Raw genomic sequence first — 23,717 nt, forward strand, 5'->3', positions numbered from 1 at the left:
GGGAGGAGCAGCTGGGAGGCAAGAGGCAGGGGAGGGCGAATGGGCGCAGGGGCAGCAGCGGCGGGAAATTGAGCAGTGGGCAGCGGGGGGCAAGGGAAAACAGCGTCCAGGAATGGGCAAAAACAGAAGGATGCGGGCACAAGCGCTGGTGGAGCTGCAGCGGGGGGGGGAGCGACCTACCTGGCAAGGTCAATGGTCACTCCATAAACATTGACATCCGCAAAGAGACTGATCTGTTACAGCCGACGGGAGGATAGCAGCGTGCATCCCTCCTTGCAAAAAAATCCTTAGGACAGAAGTAAAAGTACACGTTTATAAAAATGCAGCCTATGGTTGCAGCTTCCGAGCATCTCAACCCTCCCTGGGCTTGAAAAAAGCCCTCTTCATGCTTTGATGCCTTTTCAGCAGCCCGTGGAAGCCCGTTCCACTCTTTAATCTACTGGAGGGCTGGATTGAATGGAAGGGAGGCCTTTGCTATAAAGCGATGCGTGGAATGTTTGGCTCTGAAGCTTGGGCTCCTTCGTTGTGATGGTGGTGTGAGCATTTGTCTGTTCCTTCTTTCACAGATGGCTGCCAACCATGTCCAAACAAGATGGAGAATATGGTGAAGAGTTGGCTGTCCGCGCACAAGAGGTAAGATGTGGCATTGGCCCCTGTTTGAATATTCGCAGTCTATACTCCAGTAGTAGCACTGAGATGAGCTGCTTCGCATTGAAGGTGAACAGAGTGGAACTGGCAAAGACCTTTTCAGGCTACAGGCATGCATCGTTTTTCCATGATTATACGCAGGGTACAAAATGGTGCACCACTGTGGTCTGTCATCAAAGCCCCTTTTCTTTTTCTTCTGTATATAATTTGGATTAGTAAACACCTAATAGTCCAGAAAGAATATGCCTGGTCCTGGCTGCGGGAATTGCGAAACGCAATATTGCTAGGGGATGTGGGGCTTCGACACCCCCGCAACTGGAGGAATGGAAGCGCGACCTCGACTGGTGCCAAAGGGCCAAAGAAACTGTGTACAAAAGTAGGGGGTGTGCTAAAAAATGGAAGAGCGTGTGGACGCCCTGGTGGAAATACAGAGAATCTGGGGTGGACATATAGAGGTAGGGGGAGAGGGGATTACGGATTGTCCTTGTTGTTCCCTCGTGCTTATTTTACTGTTGATTTCTGTGGTATCTCCAACAATGGACTCTTGGAACTTCTTTGTACTGTATGTTCTCATGAGCATTGTTCATAAAAAGATCAAAATAAAAAAAAGAAAGGATATGCCAAAAAAACAAATTCCTTTTTAATCGGTGTGGGGGATACCCTTCTGGAGAAAGTAAAGTCTTCTAACTATTTATGAATCATCTTTAGCGCATCTCTCTCTTGGAAAGCACTCCTAAATGTAAGAGAGCGTAAACTTAGGAGAAACACGGAGACAACTTTTAGATTCGCCCAGAAGTTAAAGCACAGACCTATCGGAGAGGATGAATTTATACAAAGGCAGAAGTCCCGCGGCACGGTTACCTGGAGCAGGTCTTTTGGGGGTGCAGCAATGCTGGCCCCAGCGGTGGATAGAATATGGTTTTGCCCTTAAATGTCTGGCAGAACCAAAAAATACTGCAACCTTTGCTTCCCACAAGGAATTATTCCTACCGTACATAGAGGTCCAAATTGGGTTAGTCCTACTATTATTATGGATTAAGTATTTGGGGGAATCCGAAGGATGCTCAGATCTTGCATGGCTGACTGCTTAGCCTTAGACCGTGCAAATCAAATCCCCTGGTTTTGCGTACTTCTAGAAATCTTTTGGGAAATTGGGTCTGCCTGAAGAATATATTAATCTGCAAAAACGTAAACTCAAATGTAAAGAGAGCCTCCATGCTCGTGACGGAACCACTCCGCCACGGGCGCGCTGTGCTTGTGACGGAGTGGTTCCGTCACGGCCCCGCCCGCTCAATAGAACGCGCCGCGCAGGTGTGAAATCACTGCAGCGGCGGCCGGGCCGTGACGGAACCACTCCATCACCACCTCGCGTCCGTGGCTGGTGACGGAGTGGTTCCGTCACCAGCATGGATGTGGTTAAGAACAAACTGCAGCATTGAAAGACATTGTACAGACATCTTTGACAGAGTTACACAAGGTTTCATCATTGTATCGCAACCTTCGGACCACCAGGAGCACCAGGGATTACAATCTTTGGCAGGCATCACACTTCTTATGATGGTTACAGTTGTGTGCTCGGGTCACGTTAGCAAGAAAACACGCTATAGGTTTAATTGTAGGTACGCACTATCATCGGCTGTCCCAGGCGGGGGTCATCAATGTCCCGTCCTCTCCCCCCAACAATGATTCTTTCCCTCCTCAGTTCTACCGTAGGAGATTTGCAGATCTCGACCCTATATTTGTTCCAGCGTCTCCACTTATGATCCCATTTTCGTGGACAACCTCTCCCTTTATACACTGCTTTTTCCACAGTCATGGCAAAGTCCATGTCCTTTGCCTAGTCCCGTAAGTGCGGTGTCGTGTCCACCCCCCATTTCTGGGCGATATTTCGTTTTGCTATGCTCCAGCCTATTGTGGCCCACGACTGCTCCGCCTGTGAGAAGTCAGTTGCTTCCCAGATATTAAGGAGACATAGTGTGGGGGATGGATGTATAGGTTTGTCCCAAGTCCTGACCAGTTGTTGGGTGACGTCTGTCCAGTATTGTTGTATGCGTGGGCAGTCCCAAAGGATATGTAGAAATGTGCCAGTCTGATTACAGTGTCGTAGGCAGAGTGGTTCAGGCCTCCTACCCAGCCTGAATAACAACGCGGCGTCAAAATACACCCTGAGGAGAATCTTGAGCTGGACCAGCCGTAGTCTCATCGGTATAGCCACCTCCCAGGGAGAGGCCAGTGCCTCTCTCCAATCCTCATCGGCCAACTCCCTCAAGTCAACCACCCAGCTCGACCATAGTTTCAGCATTGGGTCGGTTCGGTGTTGACCAATTTCTTATACGTGAGGGAGATAGCCTTGCGGTCCATTGGGTCCAATAATAGCCTGTTCTCTAGCGGCGAGGAATTCGGAAGGGGGCATCCTTCGGGAGGGCCGATTCAATGGCATGACTGATCTGGAGATATCGAAAAGCCTCCGGTGCTAATTGGTACTTAATTTGAAGGTCCGCGAACGTGGCTTTCTTCCCTTTCACCCACATGTCCCCCACCGTAGTGATTCCAATCATGTCCCATTTATCAAACCCCACACAGGTACTGAGGCGACCTAAAATATCTGGTTCCCACAGGGGGGTAGCCTTCGTGAGGCGTCCCTGCCAACCCGCTGGACTCCATACTGCACTTCCACTGTACGTGCTGTGGGGCCAGTCAAACGTAGGTTTCGATAGTTAGTATACAAGGCCCTATTGTAGCCCCCCCTTACCCATTAGCCAATGGTCGGTGCAAAAGCTGGGGTCGTCGTGTGGTCCAAACACCCATCTGTTAATGGCTGTCAATTGCGAAGCCTGGTAGTAAAGGCGCATATCCGGCAACCCTTATACCCCTGTCGTGCCATCCTACGAGCTTAGTTATGGCAATACGAGGCGGTTTGTTCTCCCACAGCAATTCCCGCACTGTGTCTTCAATCTGAAGGAAATGAGAATTGGGAGCATTTTGTAGGGCATAGAGAAATCGTGGCAGGGCGAGCATTTTGAATAGACGCGTGTCCCAAGAGAGTAAGGGGCAGTGCCCTCCAATGTGTTACATAGATTTTGTTCGAAGAATAATGCGGCATCAGTAGTGATGAAAATACCCAAATATCGGAAGCCCTGGGTCGCTACTGGAATGTCGTATCCTCGAGGGCTTTGTGGGGGGTCTCCCCAGAGTGCGTACATTTAGGATTTGGACCAGTTTATCTGGTATCCTGAGTGTGCCTGAAAAATGTGTAACACCCGACGTAACGAGCGCGCTGGAGAGGCAAGGTAAAGCAAAATATCGTCCACATAGAGCGATATGCGGTCCTCATGGTCTCTCGTTCATTTGATGCCTCTGATGCCCGGGTCTCCCCTAATCCAAACTGCTAGTGGCTCCACCACCATGGCAAAAAGGAGCCGTGACAGCGGGCATCCTTGTCTTGTGCCACGGCAGAGGGGGAAAGAAGCGGAGCGATGGTTGTTTACCGAGACATGCGCCGTGGGTCGTGTATATAAGAGTTTGATCCACCCAATCAGCTTGGGTCCAAACCCCATGCGGGCCAGGACAGCGAACAGGTACTCCCAAGCAATAGTGTCAAATGCCATTTTGGCATCTAACGCGAGCAAAATCCCTTCCTCCTCACGTGTGTCTATACGCCCCAGTGCACCATGTACACGAGGCAGATTCCATGCCTTATTCCTTCCCGGCATGAATCCCGACTGGTCTGGGTGAATCAGATCATTGAGATAAGGGAGCAATCGATTGGTCAACAGTTTGGCAAGAATTTTGGCTTCCACCGTAATCAGAGATATGGGCCGGTAGTATGTACACTCTTCCGCCGGTTTACCAGGTTTGTGAATAACCAAAATGGTGGCCGCGCGAATGTCAGCCGGGAGAAGCCTAGATTCATAGCTTTCATTATATAGGTTAAGCAAATGGGGCGCTAGCTTCATTGCCATGGGTTTGAAAAGTTCCATAGGAGGTCCATTAGGACCCATCGCTTTACCGGCACGATTATCCTGAATTGCCTTCTGGATCTCCGTTACAGATAAGTCCTCATCCAATGCCTCTTTACCCTGCTGGGAGATACGTACTACCTCTATAGTGGCGAGGAGATCTGCTGCCATTGAAGCTTGTGAAGCTTGCGGAATTCTGTATATATTCTCATAATGGGTCGTAAAGGCGTCAGCTATGCCTTGCGCGTCAGTGATCAGCTTGTTATTAGACCCCTTTATTACTCGTACCCATCCCGCAGACTCTTCCTTATATTCCAGCCATGCCAGTAATTTACCTGTACGCTCACCCTGCTCATAAATCCGGTGACGAGTAGCCAGGGAACGTCTAGTGGCGTCCTCTAGCAGTAGTTGCCTACAGTCCTGTCTTTTAATATTGAGATGAGCTGGTTGTCAGGGTCAGGGCCCTGAGAGATGGCCTCCTCCAGGTGCAAAATTTCAGTTTCTAGTTCAACCACCCTCCGATTACGCTCGGTTCTATGGCCCACCATTAGAGTATTCTTGTTTTATGGGACTCGCTCAAAGCACTTTGTGAGTAGCAGCGCTTCATGGGAGTTGCAGAAAGTCTTCAGAATGTGTTTATTTTTTGCTGTCTAGCGGCGCCCATCAGATCACACGCTCTGGTTTATACAGGGTGGCTGGGCGTTCCAACACTAGATAAAAGAAGCCTTGCTTACTTATTTCTGCTGCTGCTGCAGCCCTAATACTGGGTGATAGCAGAACTGGAAATTGTTTTTCCGCTACAGCACTCTTTTCCTCTGTATGTTTTTTGTTTTGATTATGAATTTTATTACTTCCCAAAGTACCCTTACAGTAGTGTCTCGTAGTGGATTTTGGTGACCTTGCACTGTTTTTCCATGTTGATCTGTTCTCTCCTGCAGTTGCTGGCCCTAGAACTTGGTATCGTCTCTACACACTTTACATCTGCTGACAAAGCTGAATATCTGAAGCGACTGCGGCACATTCCGCCAGAGACTTCCAGCACGGGTCTGTATCCACTCCAGGTTGTTTGATGAGGGGCAGTGAGAGCGGACGCTTGGTCTTGCACCTGAGATTTGTTCTGGGTTAACAACCACAGAAAAGTTGTGCCTTAGCATTCCATTATGTGATTTCATTGTGTGCAGAGCGTCACCTTTTGACTGAAGTCAGATTTTTATGGTTTCTTGTTGCAGTACACAACCGCTCGATGGGAGCCAGGCCCAGGGTACCAGCCGGTGTGACTGGCTTAGGCCTCTTTCCCCAGGAAGATGCACGATTACCGGGAATGGCCCAGCAAGTAAGGGAAGTGCTGCCCCAAGTCCCACTCGATGTCATCAAGAGGGATCTAGGTAAGCAGATCTACTGGACCATGAGGACACGGGTACTGCATACTAGTAGATCATGGCAAGTGCGATGGCTGCACTTCAACATAGCAAGCTAGTGCTTGTTGTCTGTGCCAATCAACTTCAGTTAGAATGAGCAAGGCTCAGGAACCTGATCCAAATCTTTTCTTGCATCCCATTAAATCGACAAATCGTGCACTTACTGCGTGTAAAGAATAACAGAAAAGGGTCGAGGCAAAAGAACTGCACCTATTAATATAAGTGGCTAGCTAATATCGTGATGGTGCTTTGGAAACCAGGGAGCACAACCCTATCTGCTCCCTATTGAGCAAACGCCCAAAATACAATGAAAAAGAGTTTTTTTGGAATCAGCACCCATCAACAATGATCATATAAGTTCTTTCACATTAAATCAATCCAAAGAAAAATGGTGTAATGAACAGGTCCTGACTGCACTGGTGATCGGAATATATTCTTTATTACTTCATTCAAACTATAAAATCCAGAAACACAAGTGATTTTCCATTAGCTATCGCGTTTCGTCTCATAAAATAGACTTCTTCAGGGCTCAAAAAGCTCAATGCGTAGGTCAATTTTGGAAAGGTATTCACGATAAAGAATATCAAATTATATTTCTTTCAATTCTGTTGTAGTCCACTGAGGCTGTTTAGACGTTATACGGCATGGTGGCCAGCAACAAAGAGCAGTGTCCGCGGTCAGGTAGTAACCATTTTTCTTTGGATTGATTTAATGTGAAAGGACTTAAATGATAATTTTTGATGGGTGCTGATTCCAAAAAAACACTTACTGCGTGTAATGAAGACTGGGGCATCTCACTGAAGTTTCATCCTCCGCAGCGTTGTAGACGTGAGGTCACACTTTTATCTGGAATCTAAAGGCCAATCTTCGCCCGCTGGACTAAGATTAGTTCTCTACACTTCTGCTTTATCCTTGCCAGTGGTCCCGCTGGACCTCTGGAGGAAGAGCTTTCAAAAATGTTCAGACTTTCTTCTGGTTTCCAAACTACCACAGGAGTACAAGTTTCATGTCTATAGGATCTCCGAGGAGTAACCTTCGAGATTGTCAGGCATAGGCCAACAGCGACATCCAGTCCTTGTCCAGTTACTACTGGTCAGCTGGACATTCCCAGTAAAAGGCCTCTTGCAGTTTGGTGTCTCTCTGTAGCTACACAGGTCAGACAACTCACCCTTGGAGTCCAATTTTTTTTTTTGGGTAGAAGGAGCAGGTCCAGTCCCTTATGGCTCTTCTCGGGTCACAGCCAGTGCCCTTTTTATGCAGAAACTCAGTCAGCCAACATTTGTGTAGCGTAGCACGGTCCCTCGTAAATGTCCCTGGGCACTGTGGATGCAACGTCAGAATAAAGGTCAGAAACCAGCAGAAAGAGGCAAAATAAAGGTCCGAAATCAGCAATAGGAGGCAAAAGAAAGGTCAGAAACTAGCAGAAAGAGGTACATATATGGTCAGAAACCAGCAGTTAAAGGCAAAACAGAGAGCAGGTGCAAGCGGAGAAAAGGCAGAAAAATGAGCTGAGTAGGCACAAAACCGAAGGCAGCAGAGGGCAGCGGACTAGGGGCAAGCTGGACGGAAGGACCATCGCAGAGGAAGCTGGCATGAGGACCAGTTCAATGGGGTCACGCTCCGGCCTCCATTAACTAGGTCCTGGGGGGATGGCGGGGGCCAGGTGGCGGGAGGAGGGAAATGGGGGGCCAATTTCAATATTAGGGCTCCCGGTTTTCCATTTTTACTGATGAATCCAGACAGAAGCCACGTTTCCTGCCTGTATTTGTTTTTAAAAGCAGAAAATAACCGATAATTTGCTTCTTTTGAGGGATTCTCCGTGCTGAAAACAAGCTGTACATATTGGCTGTATATATTGACAGCACAGGGAGTTATAAAGCTCAATGAGATTTGCTTAAATTACGGACTATCTTTGTACGTATTTGTGCTATTGTATTAATTTGTTTATGTGGGTTTATTATTTTATTATTTTTGACTGTATAATGTGCAGAAATCAGTTGGGAATCAAAGTATGAGGAAATCTACGAGTTATGACACCGTCTGTTCACAAAACAAAAAAATGGATTAATATCAATACGATGGTCAAAAAATAAATCTTGTTAAATACAGACTGAAATGTTCAAAATATAAATACCATAAAACCGGGAGGCCTTATTAATATTAGTGCTTGTGAGCCCCCATCGATATTTAATAGGCCCCTAAGACCGACCCCCCCACCCCTATGTAGAATGTCATCAATAAGGGGAGGCGGACAGTGCAGCCCTCCTCCCAAGCCTTTATAGGTCCCAGTGACCCCATCTCCATGGCTGAGTTTATTTATTTTATTTTTATTTTGAAAGTTTTATATAGCGCGAACAAGATCTTTGCAGATATCAGAGCGCTTTACAAGGGCATGGGGGTAAAAAATACAAAGTAATAAAGCGTATATACAGAGTAATATCTGAGGTAGTTAGGTACAAGGTGCTAGTTACATAGGTGGGACAAAAGACATGAGGTAGGTCACAGGTGAGGTAGTGTCGGTACACAGTGTATAGACAGACAATTGCGTCAATAGTATAAAGTGCAATAATAAGGAGCATATACCTGCTTAAACGTGTTTAGAATATTTAGAGTTTAAAGGAGGGTACAGTTGAGGTAGGTGTGAGCAGGGTGTATAGTCCCACAGGTGCGAGAGTAGTAAGGAACGTTGAGATGGAGAGGGTAAAGTGTGCACAGTCAACCAGGTGCGTCAATAATATAACAATATAACAATATACATAATCAACCAGGTGCATCAAACATTATAACAAAATACAAAGAGTGAGCGTATACAGTTAAGTAATTCGAAAACACGGGTGGCACAGTAGACCAGGGTCGGGAAGGACTTGCAAGGCAGATTAATGAGTGATACGGAGCAATAGATCATGTGTATTTTGCCATGAGGATCGCTTTAACTTCCCTCTTAAAGATTGTTTCGGAGGAGATGAGCCTTGTTTCCGGAGGGAGTGAGTTCCAGATCCTGGGTGCCATTCCTGAAAAGGAGCGTTTATAAGTTTTTTCCTTCCGAAATCTTCGAGGTTTCAGCAAAAGATTGTTTGTGCCTCTAGTAGTTCGGGAGCCACCCGAAATTGTCAGCTTTTGAGTGAGATAGGCGGGTGAATTCCGGTGCACAGCCTTGTGTGTCATGCAAGCGATTTTCAGTTGTATTCTGGCTTCAAAAGGTAGCCATTTCAGTGATTTAAAGTCCGGGGAGATGTGCGAGTGTTTTTTTGAGCCAGTGACGAGTCTCGCTGCGGCGTTAAGGGATGCTCTTAGGGGTGCCGTTGTAGTTAGGGGGAGCCCGCAGAGGGCGGTGCTACCGTAATCTATGTGCGGGATGACTATAGATTGTACTGCAGTTTGGAAGTCTTTGGCAGGAAGGAAGGGTTTGAGTTTCCTCAGGGTATTGATTTGAAAGTTCGCTCCTTTGGTTGCCTTGCTAATGTGCTGCTGCATGTTGAGATTGGTGTCCAGTGTTATGCCTAAAGATTTTGCGGAGTCAACTACGATGGGCTGTACATTTAGAGCCGTTAAATGCTTAAGCCATGTTTGAGCCGTGGATATTTTAGCGGGAGGTGAGATCAGGAGGAACTCGGTCTTCAGAGCATTGAGTTTGAGGTGATTCTCAGAAAGCCAGGATTGGGTGTTTCCGATTGTGGTGTTCAGAAGCATGATGTCCTTGGGAGATTGTATTTTGAGATAAAGTTGGGTGTCGTCGGCATACATGTGAAAGTGCACATTAGATGCCTGTAGCAACGTAGTGAGAGGTTCCATAACTAGGTTGAACAGTGTTGGGGAGAGGGAGGATCCTTGAGGGACGCCTAGCGATACAGGTACCGAAGAGGACAGCAGGTTGTTGCTTTTGAATCTTTGTGTCCGGTTGTGTAGGAATGAGGTGAACCACTTTAGAACAGTCCCAGATATGCCCATTCTTGTGTTTAACAGTTCGAGTAAGTTCTCATGTTTAACTGTATCGAATGCTGCGGAGAGATCCAGAAGGATGAGGAGGCAGGTGTCGTTTTGGTCTAGGATTTGGAGGGCATCGTCCACTATGTGAGTCATGGCAGTTTCGGTGCTGTGCCCAGCTCGGAAGACTGACTGATGAGCGTTTAGGAGATCAAACTTATCTATGTGTTTAGTCAGTTGTTGTTGTACGCATTTTTCCAGCAGTTTAGCGAGAGTGGGAATGTTTGTAATAGGGCGGTAATTGTTTAGATCAGTGGGGTCTGCTGTTGGTTTTTTCAGTAGCGGAGTGACTTGCCATACTTTGAGGGCGTTGGGGATGGATCCTTGTTGAAGAGAGCTATTGATAATCTTTGACCAGAGTGGGAGAAGCCAAGGAGAAAAGTCCTTTACAGCGTTAGCAGGAAGGGGGTCGGAGAGGTGATTGGAAGGTTTCAAGGTGTTGAGCAGTCTGCCAATTTCTTCTTCGGAGTAGGTGTCAAAGGCTGACCAAGTAGCATTGTTCTTTGGTTGAGGCACTGCTGTGTGTCGGGGGTTGGAGTACAGGATAGCGTCATTGAGGAGATCGCTTCTTATTCTCTCAGTTTTTTGGATAAAGAAGGCAGAGAAGTCTTTGCAGGAAGGAGTATCGCCCATAGGGCTGGGTGTCTGGGGTTGCTCTTTGGATTGTGTTCTGACTAACTCAAACAGTTTTTTTGGACGTTTTTTAGCTTGGGCGAGTTGGAGGCTGAAGAAGTTTCTTTTTGAGCGCTTTATTTTCCTGAAGTAGGCGTTTCTCTGTATCTTTAGACTTTTTAGGTGCACTGCAGAAGGGGCTGATCTCCAGGTGCGCTCTGCCATTCGCATGGCCCGTCTATCCTCATTGAGGCTACCGTCATACCATGGGTTGGAAGTCTTCTTGGACGAGACTCTTTTCAGTTGCATGGGCGCCGCCTCATTGATTATTGTGGACATAGTATTGAGATAGTAGTCAGTCAGAAGTTGAACGTCTGATACGTCTGATATTAATTTCATTAATAAAGGGAGAGGGGAGCCTATTGTACCCTTGGGGGCCCCATTTCCCTGTGGCCTGCATTTCCTTTAGGTGAGAGCCCACAGGGCCCACCTAGGACACCCACCAAATAGCAAGTTGGGGGCTGCAGGGGGAGCTCAAGGGCCCCAGCGGGCATATAGGGCTCCGTGCATGCTGAGAGCTGCATGTTTGTTTTCTTGTTTGTTTGCTTCTGCAGGGATTTAACAATGTGCGTTTCCATGCCTGTAGGAAACGGAAGTCTGTTCCCAACCGGCAGGACCATTTTCAAAGCTCCCACTGAATTGCCTTCCCTACCCACGCTCTGGCAGGCAGGGAAGGCATGTATGCATTCCCCAACGACCGGGCGGGAGCTGACTTTTGTGTAACCTCTTGTGCTAGCGCGGGCAGGGAAACTACTGTCTCCCGGGGTGGGTTACCGGGGACACAGTCATTGAGGTCCCTGGGGCCTATTGAGGCTTGAGGAAGTGGGGCACGCACTCCCCTACTCTTATATACACAATGAACCCAGGAGATGGGGTCCCTCGGGCCTCAAGCAGGCCGGGGGGCATGGGCTTCCCCCACCAACAAAAATATTGTGTGCTTGCCCGGGCCCCTTCCCATTTTTTTGTTTTAGAGAAGAGTGGCACCCTGTGCTTTTAAAAAGCAGAAGTTTCCCTCACTTGTTATTACACACCTGGGGTGAATTTCTTATTTTAAATGGGGAGGGGGGCGCATGCGGCCCGCCTCCTCTGGTCTTTTTTGGCTCCGGGGACTCTTAACTCCCATGTTCTGGCCATGCCAAAAATGAGGGGGCCAAGTGTCCCTCCTCCCACAACTAATGGCCCCGGGGACACCATCCCCAGGACCGGCTCCAGAAACGCCGGGTGCCCACACCTGGGACATTGCGGTTTCTCTGCCTACACTGGTGTGGGCAGGGAAACCTGTGTTTGCTCTCACTTGGCGGGAGCAATTTTAAAGCTTCCATCTATCGAGAGCAAACACTAAGTCCACTCCCAGCGGGTGAGTGCATCAAAAATGCTACAGCTCATTGAGAGTTGACTTTTCATCTGTTTCTCTGCCTGCATTGAAGTGGGCAGGCACGTAGATGAAACAATTGCTCCTGCCCGCAGGGAGCTGCATTTTTTAGCTGCTCCCAGAGGGTTGGAGCAATTCCAGCTTGAGTCTGGGAGCTGGCTGGTGCCGTGGGGGCATTAAGGCTCTCTGTGACCTTCAGCAATGATGTAGTGGGTGCCCTGGGTGGGGTCTGCGTGCCCCCTCCCGCTTCATAATGTGGTCAGGTCCTATGAGATGGGGTACCTGGGATCAAAATCTGCCCGGTAGTAAAGTACGCTAAGGAGGCGCTGGATGGGGAACGCAATGCTGTTTAGGGGAAGTAGCAATCCTTTGCCTGAGTACAGTGGGTTAAGATGTCTATTTTCCTCGATAACAAAGACTTCATGTAACGAGTTTGCTGGAGACTTTGATTTTATTTATTTATTTTATTTATTCAAAGTTTTATATAGCGCGAACAGGATCCTTGCAGATATCAGAGCGCTTCACAAAGACAGGGAAGGGGCAGTAGGAGTCAACGGAGATAATGGGAACAGTATAATAGTCAATAACATGGTAATAACATGGATAATAAAAACATACAGAAAACCAATCCATATACAATCAGGTAAGGGAGTAATATAGGACAGCACAAGTCATTGATCCCACTACAGAGGTGAACAGGAGGATCAGTAAACCAACGTGTATCATATCTTGGTCGGTAGTAAGAGAGTAGCGTAGTAGTGCCCCCAACAAGTAGAGTATAGTGCCAGGGGATAGGGTGAGCAGTGATACAAGCAATGCAGAGTCTCTGAACCAACATCTATAACGATCAGGAGATCTTGGCCAGAAGGATGGTTTTCACCTCTTTCTTGAAGAGTGCAGTGGAAGAGATCAGCCTGGTTTCAGGAGGGAGCGCATTCCAGATCCTGGGTGCCATTCCTGAGAAGGAGCGCTTGTAGGTTTTCACTTTCCGGAATCTACGAGGTTTCAGGAGTAGATTTTTTGTGCTCCTATTGGATCTCGAACCTCCTGATATAGACAGCTTTTGAGCGAGGTAGTTGGGTGCCTTGTGGTGCACGGCCGCGTGTGTCATAACTGCAATTTTTAGCTGTATTCTGGCTTCAATAGTCAGCCATTTTAGAGACTTTAAGTCTGGGCATATGTGCGAATGCTTTCTTGAGCCAGTAATGAGTCTCGCGGCAGCGTTCAGGGAGGCTCTTAAGGGTGCCGTTGTGGATAGCGGGAGGCCGCTGAGGGCCGCAATTCTGTAGTCTATTCGAGGGATGACTAAAGCTTGTACAGCAGTTTGGAAGTCTTTGGCCGGGAGGAAGGGTTTAATTTTCCTCAGCGTGTTAATTTGGAAATTAGCTGCTTTTGTGGCTTTGCTGACGTGCTGCTGCATGTTGAGCTTGGCGTCGAGTGTGATGCCTAAGGATTTCGCCGAGTCCACGATAGTTGGTTGGACATTGAGTGCTGTTAGGTTGTTGAGCCAGGTTTGGGTGGTGGAGATTTTCGCCGGGGGTGAGATGAGTAGGAACTCAGTTTTCAGAGCATTTAGTTTGAGGTGATTATCGGCCAGCCAAGATTGGGTGTTAATAAGCGTGGAATTCAGATGTTTGATATCTTCCGGGGATTGTAACTTTAGATAGAGTTGTGTGTCATCGGCGTACATATGGAATTGAACATTGGATGCTTGAAGCAAGGTGGCGAGCGGTTCCATAACGAGGTTGAACAGTGTGGGGGAGAGGGAGGATCCTTGTGGAACACCTAGATCTGCAGGCACAGGTGTAGATAGCACATTGTCGATCTTGAACCTCTGAGACCGGTTGTGAAGGAAGGACGAAAACCACTTGAGAACAGTTCCCGATAGCCCCATTCTAGTACTTAGCAGCTCCAGCAAGTTCTCATGTTTGACCGTGTCAAATGCTGACGAGAGGTCAAGAAGGATGAGGAGGCAGGACTCATTGCGATCCAGAATTTGGAGGGCGTCATCAATTATGTGTGTCATAGCTGTTTCCGTGCTATGTTTCGCTCTGAAGCCTGATTGATGAGGGTTGAGGAGGTCATATTGATCAATGTGTTTTGTTAGTTGGAGTTGTACACATTTCTCCAGCAGTTTGGCCAGGGTGGGGATATTGGTGATGGGCCGATAGTTGTTTAGGTCAGACGGATCAGCTGTAGGTTTCTTGAGTATAGGCGTGACTTGCCCCACCTTAAGGGAGTCTGGAATGTGGCCTTGTTGCAGAGAGCTGTTGATGATCTTGGTCCAGAGCGGGAGGAGCAAGGGGATAAAGTCTTTTACAGCATTAGCAGGTAGAGGGTCTATGAGGTGATTAGAGGGCTTCAAGGTGCAGAGCAGTTTGTGTATTGCTTCTTCCGAGTAGGTATCGAAGTACTGCCAGGATGCCTTGTTTTTAGGTTGAGTGTCTGCCATTCTGGTGTGGTTGGGGTATCGGCTTACATCCATGCTGAGGTCATTTCTTATGTTGTCAGTCTTTAGTTTAAAGAAAGCAGAGAAGGCTTCACAGTGTGGGGTGTCATTTGTTGTGCTGTTTGATTGTGTGGGTTGTGCCTTTGTTTGGGTCTTGATTAGCTCGAACAGCTTTCTTGGCCTGTTCTTCGCTTGGTCCAACTGGCGGCTGAAGAAGTCCGACTTTGTGCGCTTTATTTTCCTAAAGTAGGCATTTCTCTTGTTCTTAAGCTTTTTGAGATGCAGTGCTGAAGGGTCCGATCTCCAGGTGCGCTCTGCCATTCGCATATTACGCCTTTCGTCATTGAGTCTGTCATCATACCAAGGGTTAGAAATTTTGGTGGAGACTCTCTTCAGTTGCAGAGGGGCGACTTCATTGACTATTGTATTCATAGAGTCAAGGTAGTGGTCAGTCAGTGATTGAACATCCGAGGCACCTGAAGGGGGAAGGAGGAGGTTGCTGATGTGGGGAGGTAGGGTGGAGGGGTTAAGATTCTTCAAATCCCTTTTCCATGTTTTGGATTTGATTGGTTGAGTAGGGTTAGGTTTAACTTTTTCGTTGATAAAGAAGGTGATAATGTGGTGATCTGACCAATCGCAGGGTAGAATCGCCTCCAGTTGAATAGCGTTCTCTTTGGCAATGATGAGATCGAGTATCGCGCCTTTGTCGTGTGTTGGTTTATCGCATAATTGGGTGAGGTCAAGCGCATTGAGGAAAGTTTTGAGACTATTCACCACGGTGTCTTTCTGATCGTTCCAGTGGAGATTGAAGTCACCCAGGTAGACTTGAGTGGTCTGCCGACCGGCATTGGAAGTGATCAGGTCCATGAATTGTTGGGTGAATATGAGATTGTCACCAGGCGGGTGATAGATGAGATGTAAAGCACAGACTTGTTTGCCCTCACTGGTGATGTCGAGGCAGAGGAGTTCACAGGAGGAAAGGGAGGGGGAGGTGACTTGAGTAACGGAGAGGTTGCTCCTAAAAATGCATGCAATTCCCCCGCCTGTCTTGCCAGGAGACCTGTCCAGCCTAATGATGTGATAATTGGGGGGGACTAGTATGTCCATAATCGGGGTAGAGGCTTCAGTGAGCCACGTTTCTGTTAGAATGGCTAGGTCCAGCTCCCTATCTGAGACGAGATCCGCGATGTCGGAGGAATGTCTCTGGGCCGATCTGCAGTTTAGTAGGATGCATTTGAGTTTGGGAGAGAGAAGGGTGGTCGAGCTTTCTAGTGTGAGGGGAACTTTTCTGAGGTTGTTAGGGACGTTGAGTGTTGGGAGCCTCATAGGGTTTGTAAGAATTGTGGGTATGGGGATGTGTGAGTTGGAGAAGTCTTTTACCGGACCTGGGCCATAAGAGCGTAGGAGAGAGCATAGGTCGCGGTCCGACAAGGGGTTGAGAACACGACGGGGGCGGTGGGACTTATTGCGAACGGGGATAGTAGGCCATTGCTGGTGTCGTCGGGGGCGAGGGTATGTAGGGAGGGTGCGTCGTTTGTAGGGTAATGGGATGGTGGGAGGTAGACTGGGCTGTGAGGAGAGAAGGTCTTTGATTGCGTGGACGTCTTTTTTGATTTGTAAGATTTCCTCTTTGACTTGTTGGAGGGTGGATAAAGTCAGGTCATGAGGGTCATTGGGGAAGGTGTTGGTGGAGAGAGCCGTTGGTGAGTGGTGGAGTGGTGGAGTAGTGAGCTGGAGAGCAGGCAGGGTATCGGGGGGGGGGGGGTATACTAGCGTTGTTGAGGGGTTCCGCGATGCTAATGAGTGGGATGGTATTCAAGGTGTGGACGTGTTTGTGGGCGAGGGGTGTGGGTGTTGAAGGTGAGGCAGGGGGTGGGTGGGAAGCATAGGTAGTGACTTCAGTGGGAGACGGTGCTGGTGAGTAGAAGAGTGAGTGCAGGCTGAAGACAGTGGGGGAGACAGGAGGGTAGTGAGGGCTGAGAGTAGGAGGTGGGAGAGAGGGGGATGCTAAGGTAAGGGAGGAGGTATGTTCTGTATCTTTTGTTGGGAGGGAGATAGAGTTGTGAGTGGGAGTGGGGAGGGAGCAGGGAAGGGAGAGGTGTCTGCCGTGGGGGGGATGGGTGGATAAACTCCGAGTGATGGTGTGTGCAGATGTAGGCGTGTTGTGGGTGGGAGTTGTTGTGTCAGGTGTGAGAGACTCGTGGGTGGGTGTGGAAAGGGAGAAGGGGAGGGAGAGGTGTCTGTCGTGGGGGGGATGGTAGGGGGGGTGGATAAACTTTGGGCGGTGGCTTGTTCAGATGGTGGTGTGTTGTGGGTGGGGGATGTTCTGTCCGGGGGGAGAGGGACGGAGGGGGTATGGGTGGGGATAAGAAGGGTCATGTTAGAGGGGCTGCTAGTATGTGCGGTGGAGATATTTGTGGAGAGATTCTTTCCCCATAGTAAGCGGAGTGTTGTAATTTGTGGCAATTGTATACCTCTATTCTTCGTTTTTTAGGTCTCGCCTGTCGATGCGCATGCGCATCGAGCAAGGCGGGAGTATTGCGACTTATCTACTCTTTATCCACACTGCAAGGAATCGTGGCGATTCCTTGCAGTGCCCGTGACTTTTAAGCTCAATGCGCATGCGCATTGAGCTTAAAAGCGCGTGCACGTCCGTCTTTGTTTACCCGCTCCGCCCCCTCCCCTTCCCGCCGTGTCGCGTTTCTCCTCCCCCCTCCCCTCTCTTCCCTCCGGCTTGTTTGTTTATTTGACCCGCTCCGCCCCCTCCCCTTCCCGCCGTGTCGCATTTCTCCTCCCCCCTCCCCTCTCTTCCCTCCGTTTTGTTAAAGTCCGTCGCTATGCTACTTGCCCTATCCAGATGGCTCTGAAGTGCCAGACAGCGGAACAACTTGAATTAGTCACTGACAAAGTCGATAGGTCGCTACCATGTTCCTTCAAAGAAGTTTTTGCGTGCTTTGCATGTACGTGTGATTCACAAGAGAAATAGGGGCTCGACGGTGCCTAGTTTGCACAAGTCTGCCTCCCGCTGTGGGTCGGCCCGATGAGAAGAGCTGCGCTGATTGGCAAAGTGTCCCCTCTACATTGTTAGTTGAGCCGGAGCTGTTGCGACTCAAGGTAGGAATCTGTGTGCAGCGAACTCTTATGTTTTACTACTTCGGACTGCTGATGCTTATTCTTGGGAATGTCGCACGGCGCATGCAATCTCCATAAGGTTTGGTGCTTTGAAAACTGGTGCCGAATTCCACTTTCATTCTCAGTTGCACTAAAATAGCCTTGCAGATGATGGTCACTTTTCATCTCAAACGTTTTAATGTCCTTCTATGGTTATACATATGTCTGAAAGCTCTGTTGAACTGCCAGTGCCCTTTTGCTTTTATTCTATAATTGCAATGCTTTTTAATTAACACGCCAATAAAGATGTGACACATGAAATTGTTTATGAAAAACAGCCACAGAGCACACGCTAAAAGCTGAGGCAGGCTAGGTTCAAAGTGTTTCCCCAGCAGGGCTTTAAGTGAGATGAAAACACAGGGGTGGTGGTCTCACAGAGGGCCATGGCCAAAGTAATTAAGTGCGTTGCTTAAACACACCTAAGCTAAAAATCTGTGCTTAGCATAGTGTTCCGCCCGACATGTATTTTGCAGCAATTATGGCTTGTTTTTTTTACTTGCCATTGTTTTTTAATGCGGTATTAGATCTCTCAGATTTGGGTTAGGTTGCTTCTTTTACGAGGCACGCGTCCTGCATCCAGTGGTGGTGGCTTCTCTGTTGCACTTCTTGGATGACATCACTGTCTGGCGCCGCTCACTTATTTCCTGGAAATAGAAACGTACTTTCTGCGGAGAGGCAGGACGTGCCCCTGTAAACGGCGATCCAGCATTTCTATCAGATGTGCAACGTAAAACCTGACCAAGGCGAATGGAGGCTCTTTTGGGGGAAATTAGGGCAGAAAGATTTCATTTTTCCAGACTTTTATTTTTCAAGTTCGCCTGACTTCACATTCCTGGATTGCAGTCGCCGAAACAAAGCGGCCAGCTCTTCTTCCCTGAAGCGAATCCTTCTGGCGCTCAACACTGCCGCTGACGTGCTTTCAAAGGGGCGTTTAAGAATGACCCGACAGGGAGCTTGCTCGGATCGTTCCTTTGTTCCCCAATACGGAAGATGGGATGCAGCGACCCTCAACCCCTCACTCACCCTCAACCCCTCACCCTCAACCCCTCATCCTCAACCCCTCATCCTCAACCCCTCACCCTCACTCACCCTCAACCCCTCACTCACCCTCAACCCCTCACCCTCACTCGCCCTCACCCTCACTCACCCTCAACACCTCACCCTCACTCACCCTCAACCCCTCACCCTCAACCCCTCACTCACCCTCAACCCCTCACCCTCACTCACCCTCAACCCCTCACCCTCACTCACCCTCAACCCCTCACCCTCACTCACCCTCAACCCCTCACCCCCTCACCCTCACTCACCCTCGACCCCTCCCCCTCGACCCCTCCCCCTCAACCCCTCACCCTCCCTCACTCACCCTCACCCCCTCACCCTCACCCCCTCACTCACCCTCACCCTCACTCACCCTCACTCACCCTCACCCTCACTCACCCTCAACCCCTCACCCTCACTCACCCTCACTCACCCTCAACCCCTCACCCTCACTCACCCTCACCCACCCTCAACCCCTCACCCTCACTCACCCTCAACCCCTCACCCTCACTCACCCTCACCCTCACTCACCCTCACTCACCCTCAACCCCTCACCCTCACTCACCCTCACTCACCCTCACTCACCCTCACTCACCCTCACTCACCCTCACTCACCCTCAACCCCTCACCCTCACTCACCCTCACCCACCCTCACCCTCACCCACCCTCACTCACCCTCACCCACCCTCACCCACCCTCACCCTCACCCTCACTCACCCTCAACCCCTCACCCTCACTCACCCTCAACCCCTCACCCTCACTCACCCTCAACCCCTCACCCTCACTCACCCTCGACCCCTCCCCCTCGACCCCTCCCCCTCAACCCCTCACCCTCCCTCACTCACCCTCACTCACCCTCACTCACCCTCACTCACCCTCACCCTCACTCACCCTCACTCACCCTCACCCTCACTCACCCTCACTCACCCTCACCCTCACTCACCCTCAACCCCTCACCCTCACTCACCCTCAACCCCTCACCCTCACTCACCCTCACCCACCCTCAACCCCTCACCCTCACTCACCCTCAACCCCTCACCCTCACTCACCCTCACCCTCACTCACCCTCACCCTCACTCACCCTCAACCCCTCACCCTCACTAACACTGAAACCCTCAATCACCCTCACTCTTACTCTCACTCACACTCTACACCTCAGCCTCACCCTCACTCACTCACCCTCAACACCTCACCCTCAACACCTCACCCTCACCCCCTCAACCCCTCACCCCCTCACCCTCACTCGCCCTCACCCTCAACCCCTCACCCTCAACCCCTCACCCCCTCACCCTCAACTCCTCACCCTCAACACCTCACCCTCACTCACTCTCAACCCCTCAACCTCACTCTCAACCCCTCAACCTCACTCACTCACCCTCAACACCTCACCCTCAACACCTCACCCTCACTCACCCTCACTCACTCACCCTCAACCCCTCACCCTCAACCCCTCACCCTCAACCCCTCACCCTCAACCCCTCACCCTCAACCCCTCACCCTCAACCCCTCACCCTCAACCCCTCACCCTCAACCCCTCACCCTCAACCCCTCACCCTCAACCCCTCACCCTCAACCCCTCACCCTCAACCCCTCACCCTCAACCCCTCACCCTCAACCCCTCACCCTCAACCCCTCACCCTCAACCCCTCACCCTCAACCCCTCACCCTCAACCCCTCACCCTCAACCCCTCACCCTCAACCCCTCACCCTCAACCCCTCACCCTCAACCCCTCACCCTCAACCCCTCACCCTCAACCCCTCACCCTCAACCCCTCACCCTCAACCCCTCACCCTCAACCCCTCACCCTCAACCCCTCACCCTCAACCCCTCACCCTCAACCCCTCACCCTCAACCCCTCACCCTCAACCCCTCACCCTCAACCCCTCACCCTCAACCCCTCACCCTCAACCCCTCACCCTCAACCCCTCACCCTCAACCCCTCACCCTCAACCCCTCACCCTCAACCCCTCACCCTCAACCCCTCACCCTCAACCCCTCACCCTCAACCCCTCACCCTCAACCCCTCACCCTCAACCCCTCACCCTCAACACCTCACCCTCAACACCTCACCCTCAACACCTCACCCTCAACACCTCACCCTCAACACCTCACCCTCAACACCTCACCCTCAACACCTCACCCTCAACACCTCACCCTCAACACCTCACCCTCAACACCTCACCCTCAACACCTCACCCTCAACACCTCACCCTCAACACCTCACCCTCAACACCTCACCCTCAACACCTCACCCTCAACACCTCACCCTCAACACCTCACCCTCAACACCTCACCCTCAACACCTCACCCTCAACACCTCACCCTCAACACCTCACCCTCAACACCTCACCCTCAACACCTCACCCTCAACACCTCACCCTCAACACCTCACCCTCAACACCTCACCCTCAACACCTCACCCTCACTCACCCTCACTCACCCTCACTCACCCTCACTCACCCTCAACCCCTCACCCTCACTCACCCTCACCCACCCTCACCCTCACCCACCCTCACTCACCCTCACCCACCCTCACTCACCCTCACTCACCCTCACTCACCCTCACTCACCCTCCCTCACCCACCCTCACCCTCACTCACCCTCACTCACCCTCCCTCACCCACCCTCACCCTCACTCACCCTCACTCACCCTCACTCACCCTCACTCACCCTCACTCACCCTCACTCACCCTCAACCCCTCACTCACCCTCACTCATCATCACTCACCCTCAACCCCTCACCCTCACCCTCACCCACCCTCAACACCTCACCCTAACTCACAATCACCCTCACTCACCCTCACTCATCATCACTCACCCTCAACCCCTCACCCTCACCCTCACCCACCCTCAACACCTCACCCTAACTCACAATCACCCTCACTCACCCTCACCCTCACTCACTCTCACTCACCCTCAACCCCTCACTCACCCTCAACCCCTCACTCACCCTCACCCTCACTCACCCTCAACACCTCACCCTCACACAGTGCAATAGGTCTCAGAGGATTTTTAGTTAAAGCTTTTACAATTGTTTATGGCTTTTTTGATTTGTAATTCTTTAGCATTGGCTACAAGAAATAAAAATGCTAAAGATTTACAACAAAAAACCCATAGACAATTCTAAAAGCACTAACTCTAATGCTGCGAGACCTATTGCATTTCCAATGCTTGTCCTATAACCTGCCACCATTTGTGTGCCAGCAACATTTGGCAGCATTTATTTTCGTCCTAGCTCTGGTTGGTTTGTTAAAGGGGCAAACTTTGTAAGAGCGTGTTTAGAATCAATAGTAGGAGGTACTGCAAAATATTCCAACCCAGGCTTAAGGAACAGGGTGGCTTGTTCAGAATAAGGGGCACACACGTTTCTACTGCACTGGGTTAGGGACTGCTGAGCATGCTTGCCTGCAAGGGTTCTATATTTGGTTGCTTTGTTTACTTTGTGTGGAAAAATCAGCATCTTTAGAAATTTGAAGGAACAGGCCTTGGTTAGAGAGGCAATGAGTGTGGAATTAGCTAATTCCATGACTGATGGCGAAAGAAATCAGACGTTATGTGTGCTGTCATATGTTCCAGCCACGAAACCAGGAAGATGTTACAAATCAAAAAATGTTACCAATCAAAAAATGTTACCAATCAAAAAATGTTACCAATCAAAAAATGTTACAAATCAAAAAATGTTACCAATCAAAAAATGTCTAGCTGTTCATGTAGACTGGAAGAAACCTTGCGGCGATGTAAGCATTGTGGCTGTATGTTGACTGTCTCATTTTAGTAATTGGATTTGCCCCCTGTCTCTTCTGATCCCTGTCCTCCATGTTTCCTTTTCCGTGCTTGTCTAAAATCTCCTTTCTACTTCTTAAGTTCAGCCCAATCCTTGCCTCTTTCCTTCCATTTTCTTTCCACTCCGTTATTGTTAAAACATCCAACCTCTTGTCCCAACAGCCAAGACCGACTGCGTCGACACCACCATTGCTAACCTCCTGGAAGGGACCATCTCATTCACAGCGGAAGACGCAACCTCAGGCGGCTTGGCTCAGCCTACCATGTCTGCCACTGACGTCAAACGTTCCTCCTACACCACTGCACATACATCCAAGGTACTCAGAGTATCTGCAGAATTCCATCCTGCTTTCCTTTCTGTTGCGTTTCCATATGTTATGTACTTCCAGCCTCAAGCCTTTTCTATTAGGTTTGTCACCTTATTTCTTTGAATTTGAGGCCAACGACTAGTGAAGCCAAGTTGTCTGCCGCCAGAGATGTTTCGTTGGGCACCAGGCATCCACTGGGGAATTCTTTAGGCTTTTCGTTAGTGATGTGAAACGATTCTCCTTGTTGCCAGACGCTTTGTTTTTTAGCGTTTTGCCCTGAAAGCCTTGAAAGCCATCTGCAGTGTTGAGCATTTCCTGTACATTGGAAGTTTAAGGCATAGCTATTTGTTCGAGGAATGTGAGCTGTAGATCACATGCTTTGCATAGACTGCCATCTAGGGTAGATGTTTGCACTTTGTTTTTGTTCGAGAAGTCTTTTCCAGTCACGAGGTAGGTGACTCCTCCTTTCGGTGATAGTGCGCATGGGCATCGACTACATTGTTGTAGTTTTTTCCGGCATCAGGTTTAGATGTGAATTGCAAGTAGAAGTTCGGGGACCCCCTCTTAGGCAAATATTTTGGGCCAGGGAGCAGAGGGGAATAACAATAAACAATCAAGAGCAAACAGCTCCCCCACGACCTCTTATTATTTTCACATTAGCTTTCAATTATCTGGGCATGACCAATCAGTGAACATACATAATTTCTACTTTTTCATTTCTTTTTTTATTAAAGTCATTCCTTTCGTTTTTATACAATTATAACATAATTATTTTCACACCATCTCTTTTTCTTTTTTTAAAAAGCACTACAAGATTGACAGATGTGAATTGCTACACTCTGGTTCGACACCCACCGTTTCAGGGATTCCCTTCGGGCAGCCCACTACCCTTCACGGTATTGTTTCTCAATAGC

At 49.5% G+C, this 23,717-nt stretch overlaps 1 protein-coding gene across 1 annotated transcript in view; it reads left to right on the top strand.

Annotated features, from left to right (window-relative positions):
• The window catches only part of AUP1 (AUP1 lipid droplet regulating VLDL assembly factor), a 142,187-nt gene that overhangs the window by 76,870 nt on the left and 41,600 nt on the right, over positions 1-23,717 (top strand). Inside the window, exons 7-10 of the mRNA XM_078678822.1 lie at positions 567-633; positions 5,546-5,651; positions 5,837-5,992; positions 22,658-22,812. Of these exons, the coding sequence (XP_078534948.1) occupies positions 567-633; positions 5,546-5,651; positions 5,837-5,992; positions 22,658-22,812 (484 nt within the window). The remainder of the gene's footprint in view (positions 1-566; positions 634-5,545; positions 5,652-5,836; positions 5,993-22,657; positions 22,813-23,717) is intronic.

Source organism: Lissotriton helveticus, chromosome 2_2 (genome assembly GCF_964261635.1).
Source record: "Lissotriton helveticus chromosome 2_2, aLisHel1.1, whole genome shotgun sequence".
Classification (NCBI taxonomy): Eukaryota; Metazoa; Chordata; class Amphibia; order Caudata; family Salamandridae; genus Lissotriton; species Lissotriton helveticus.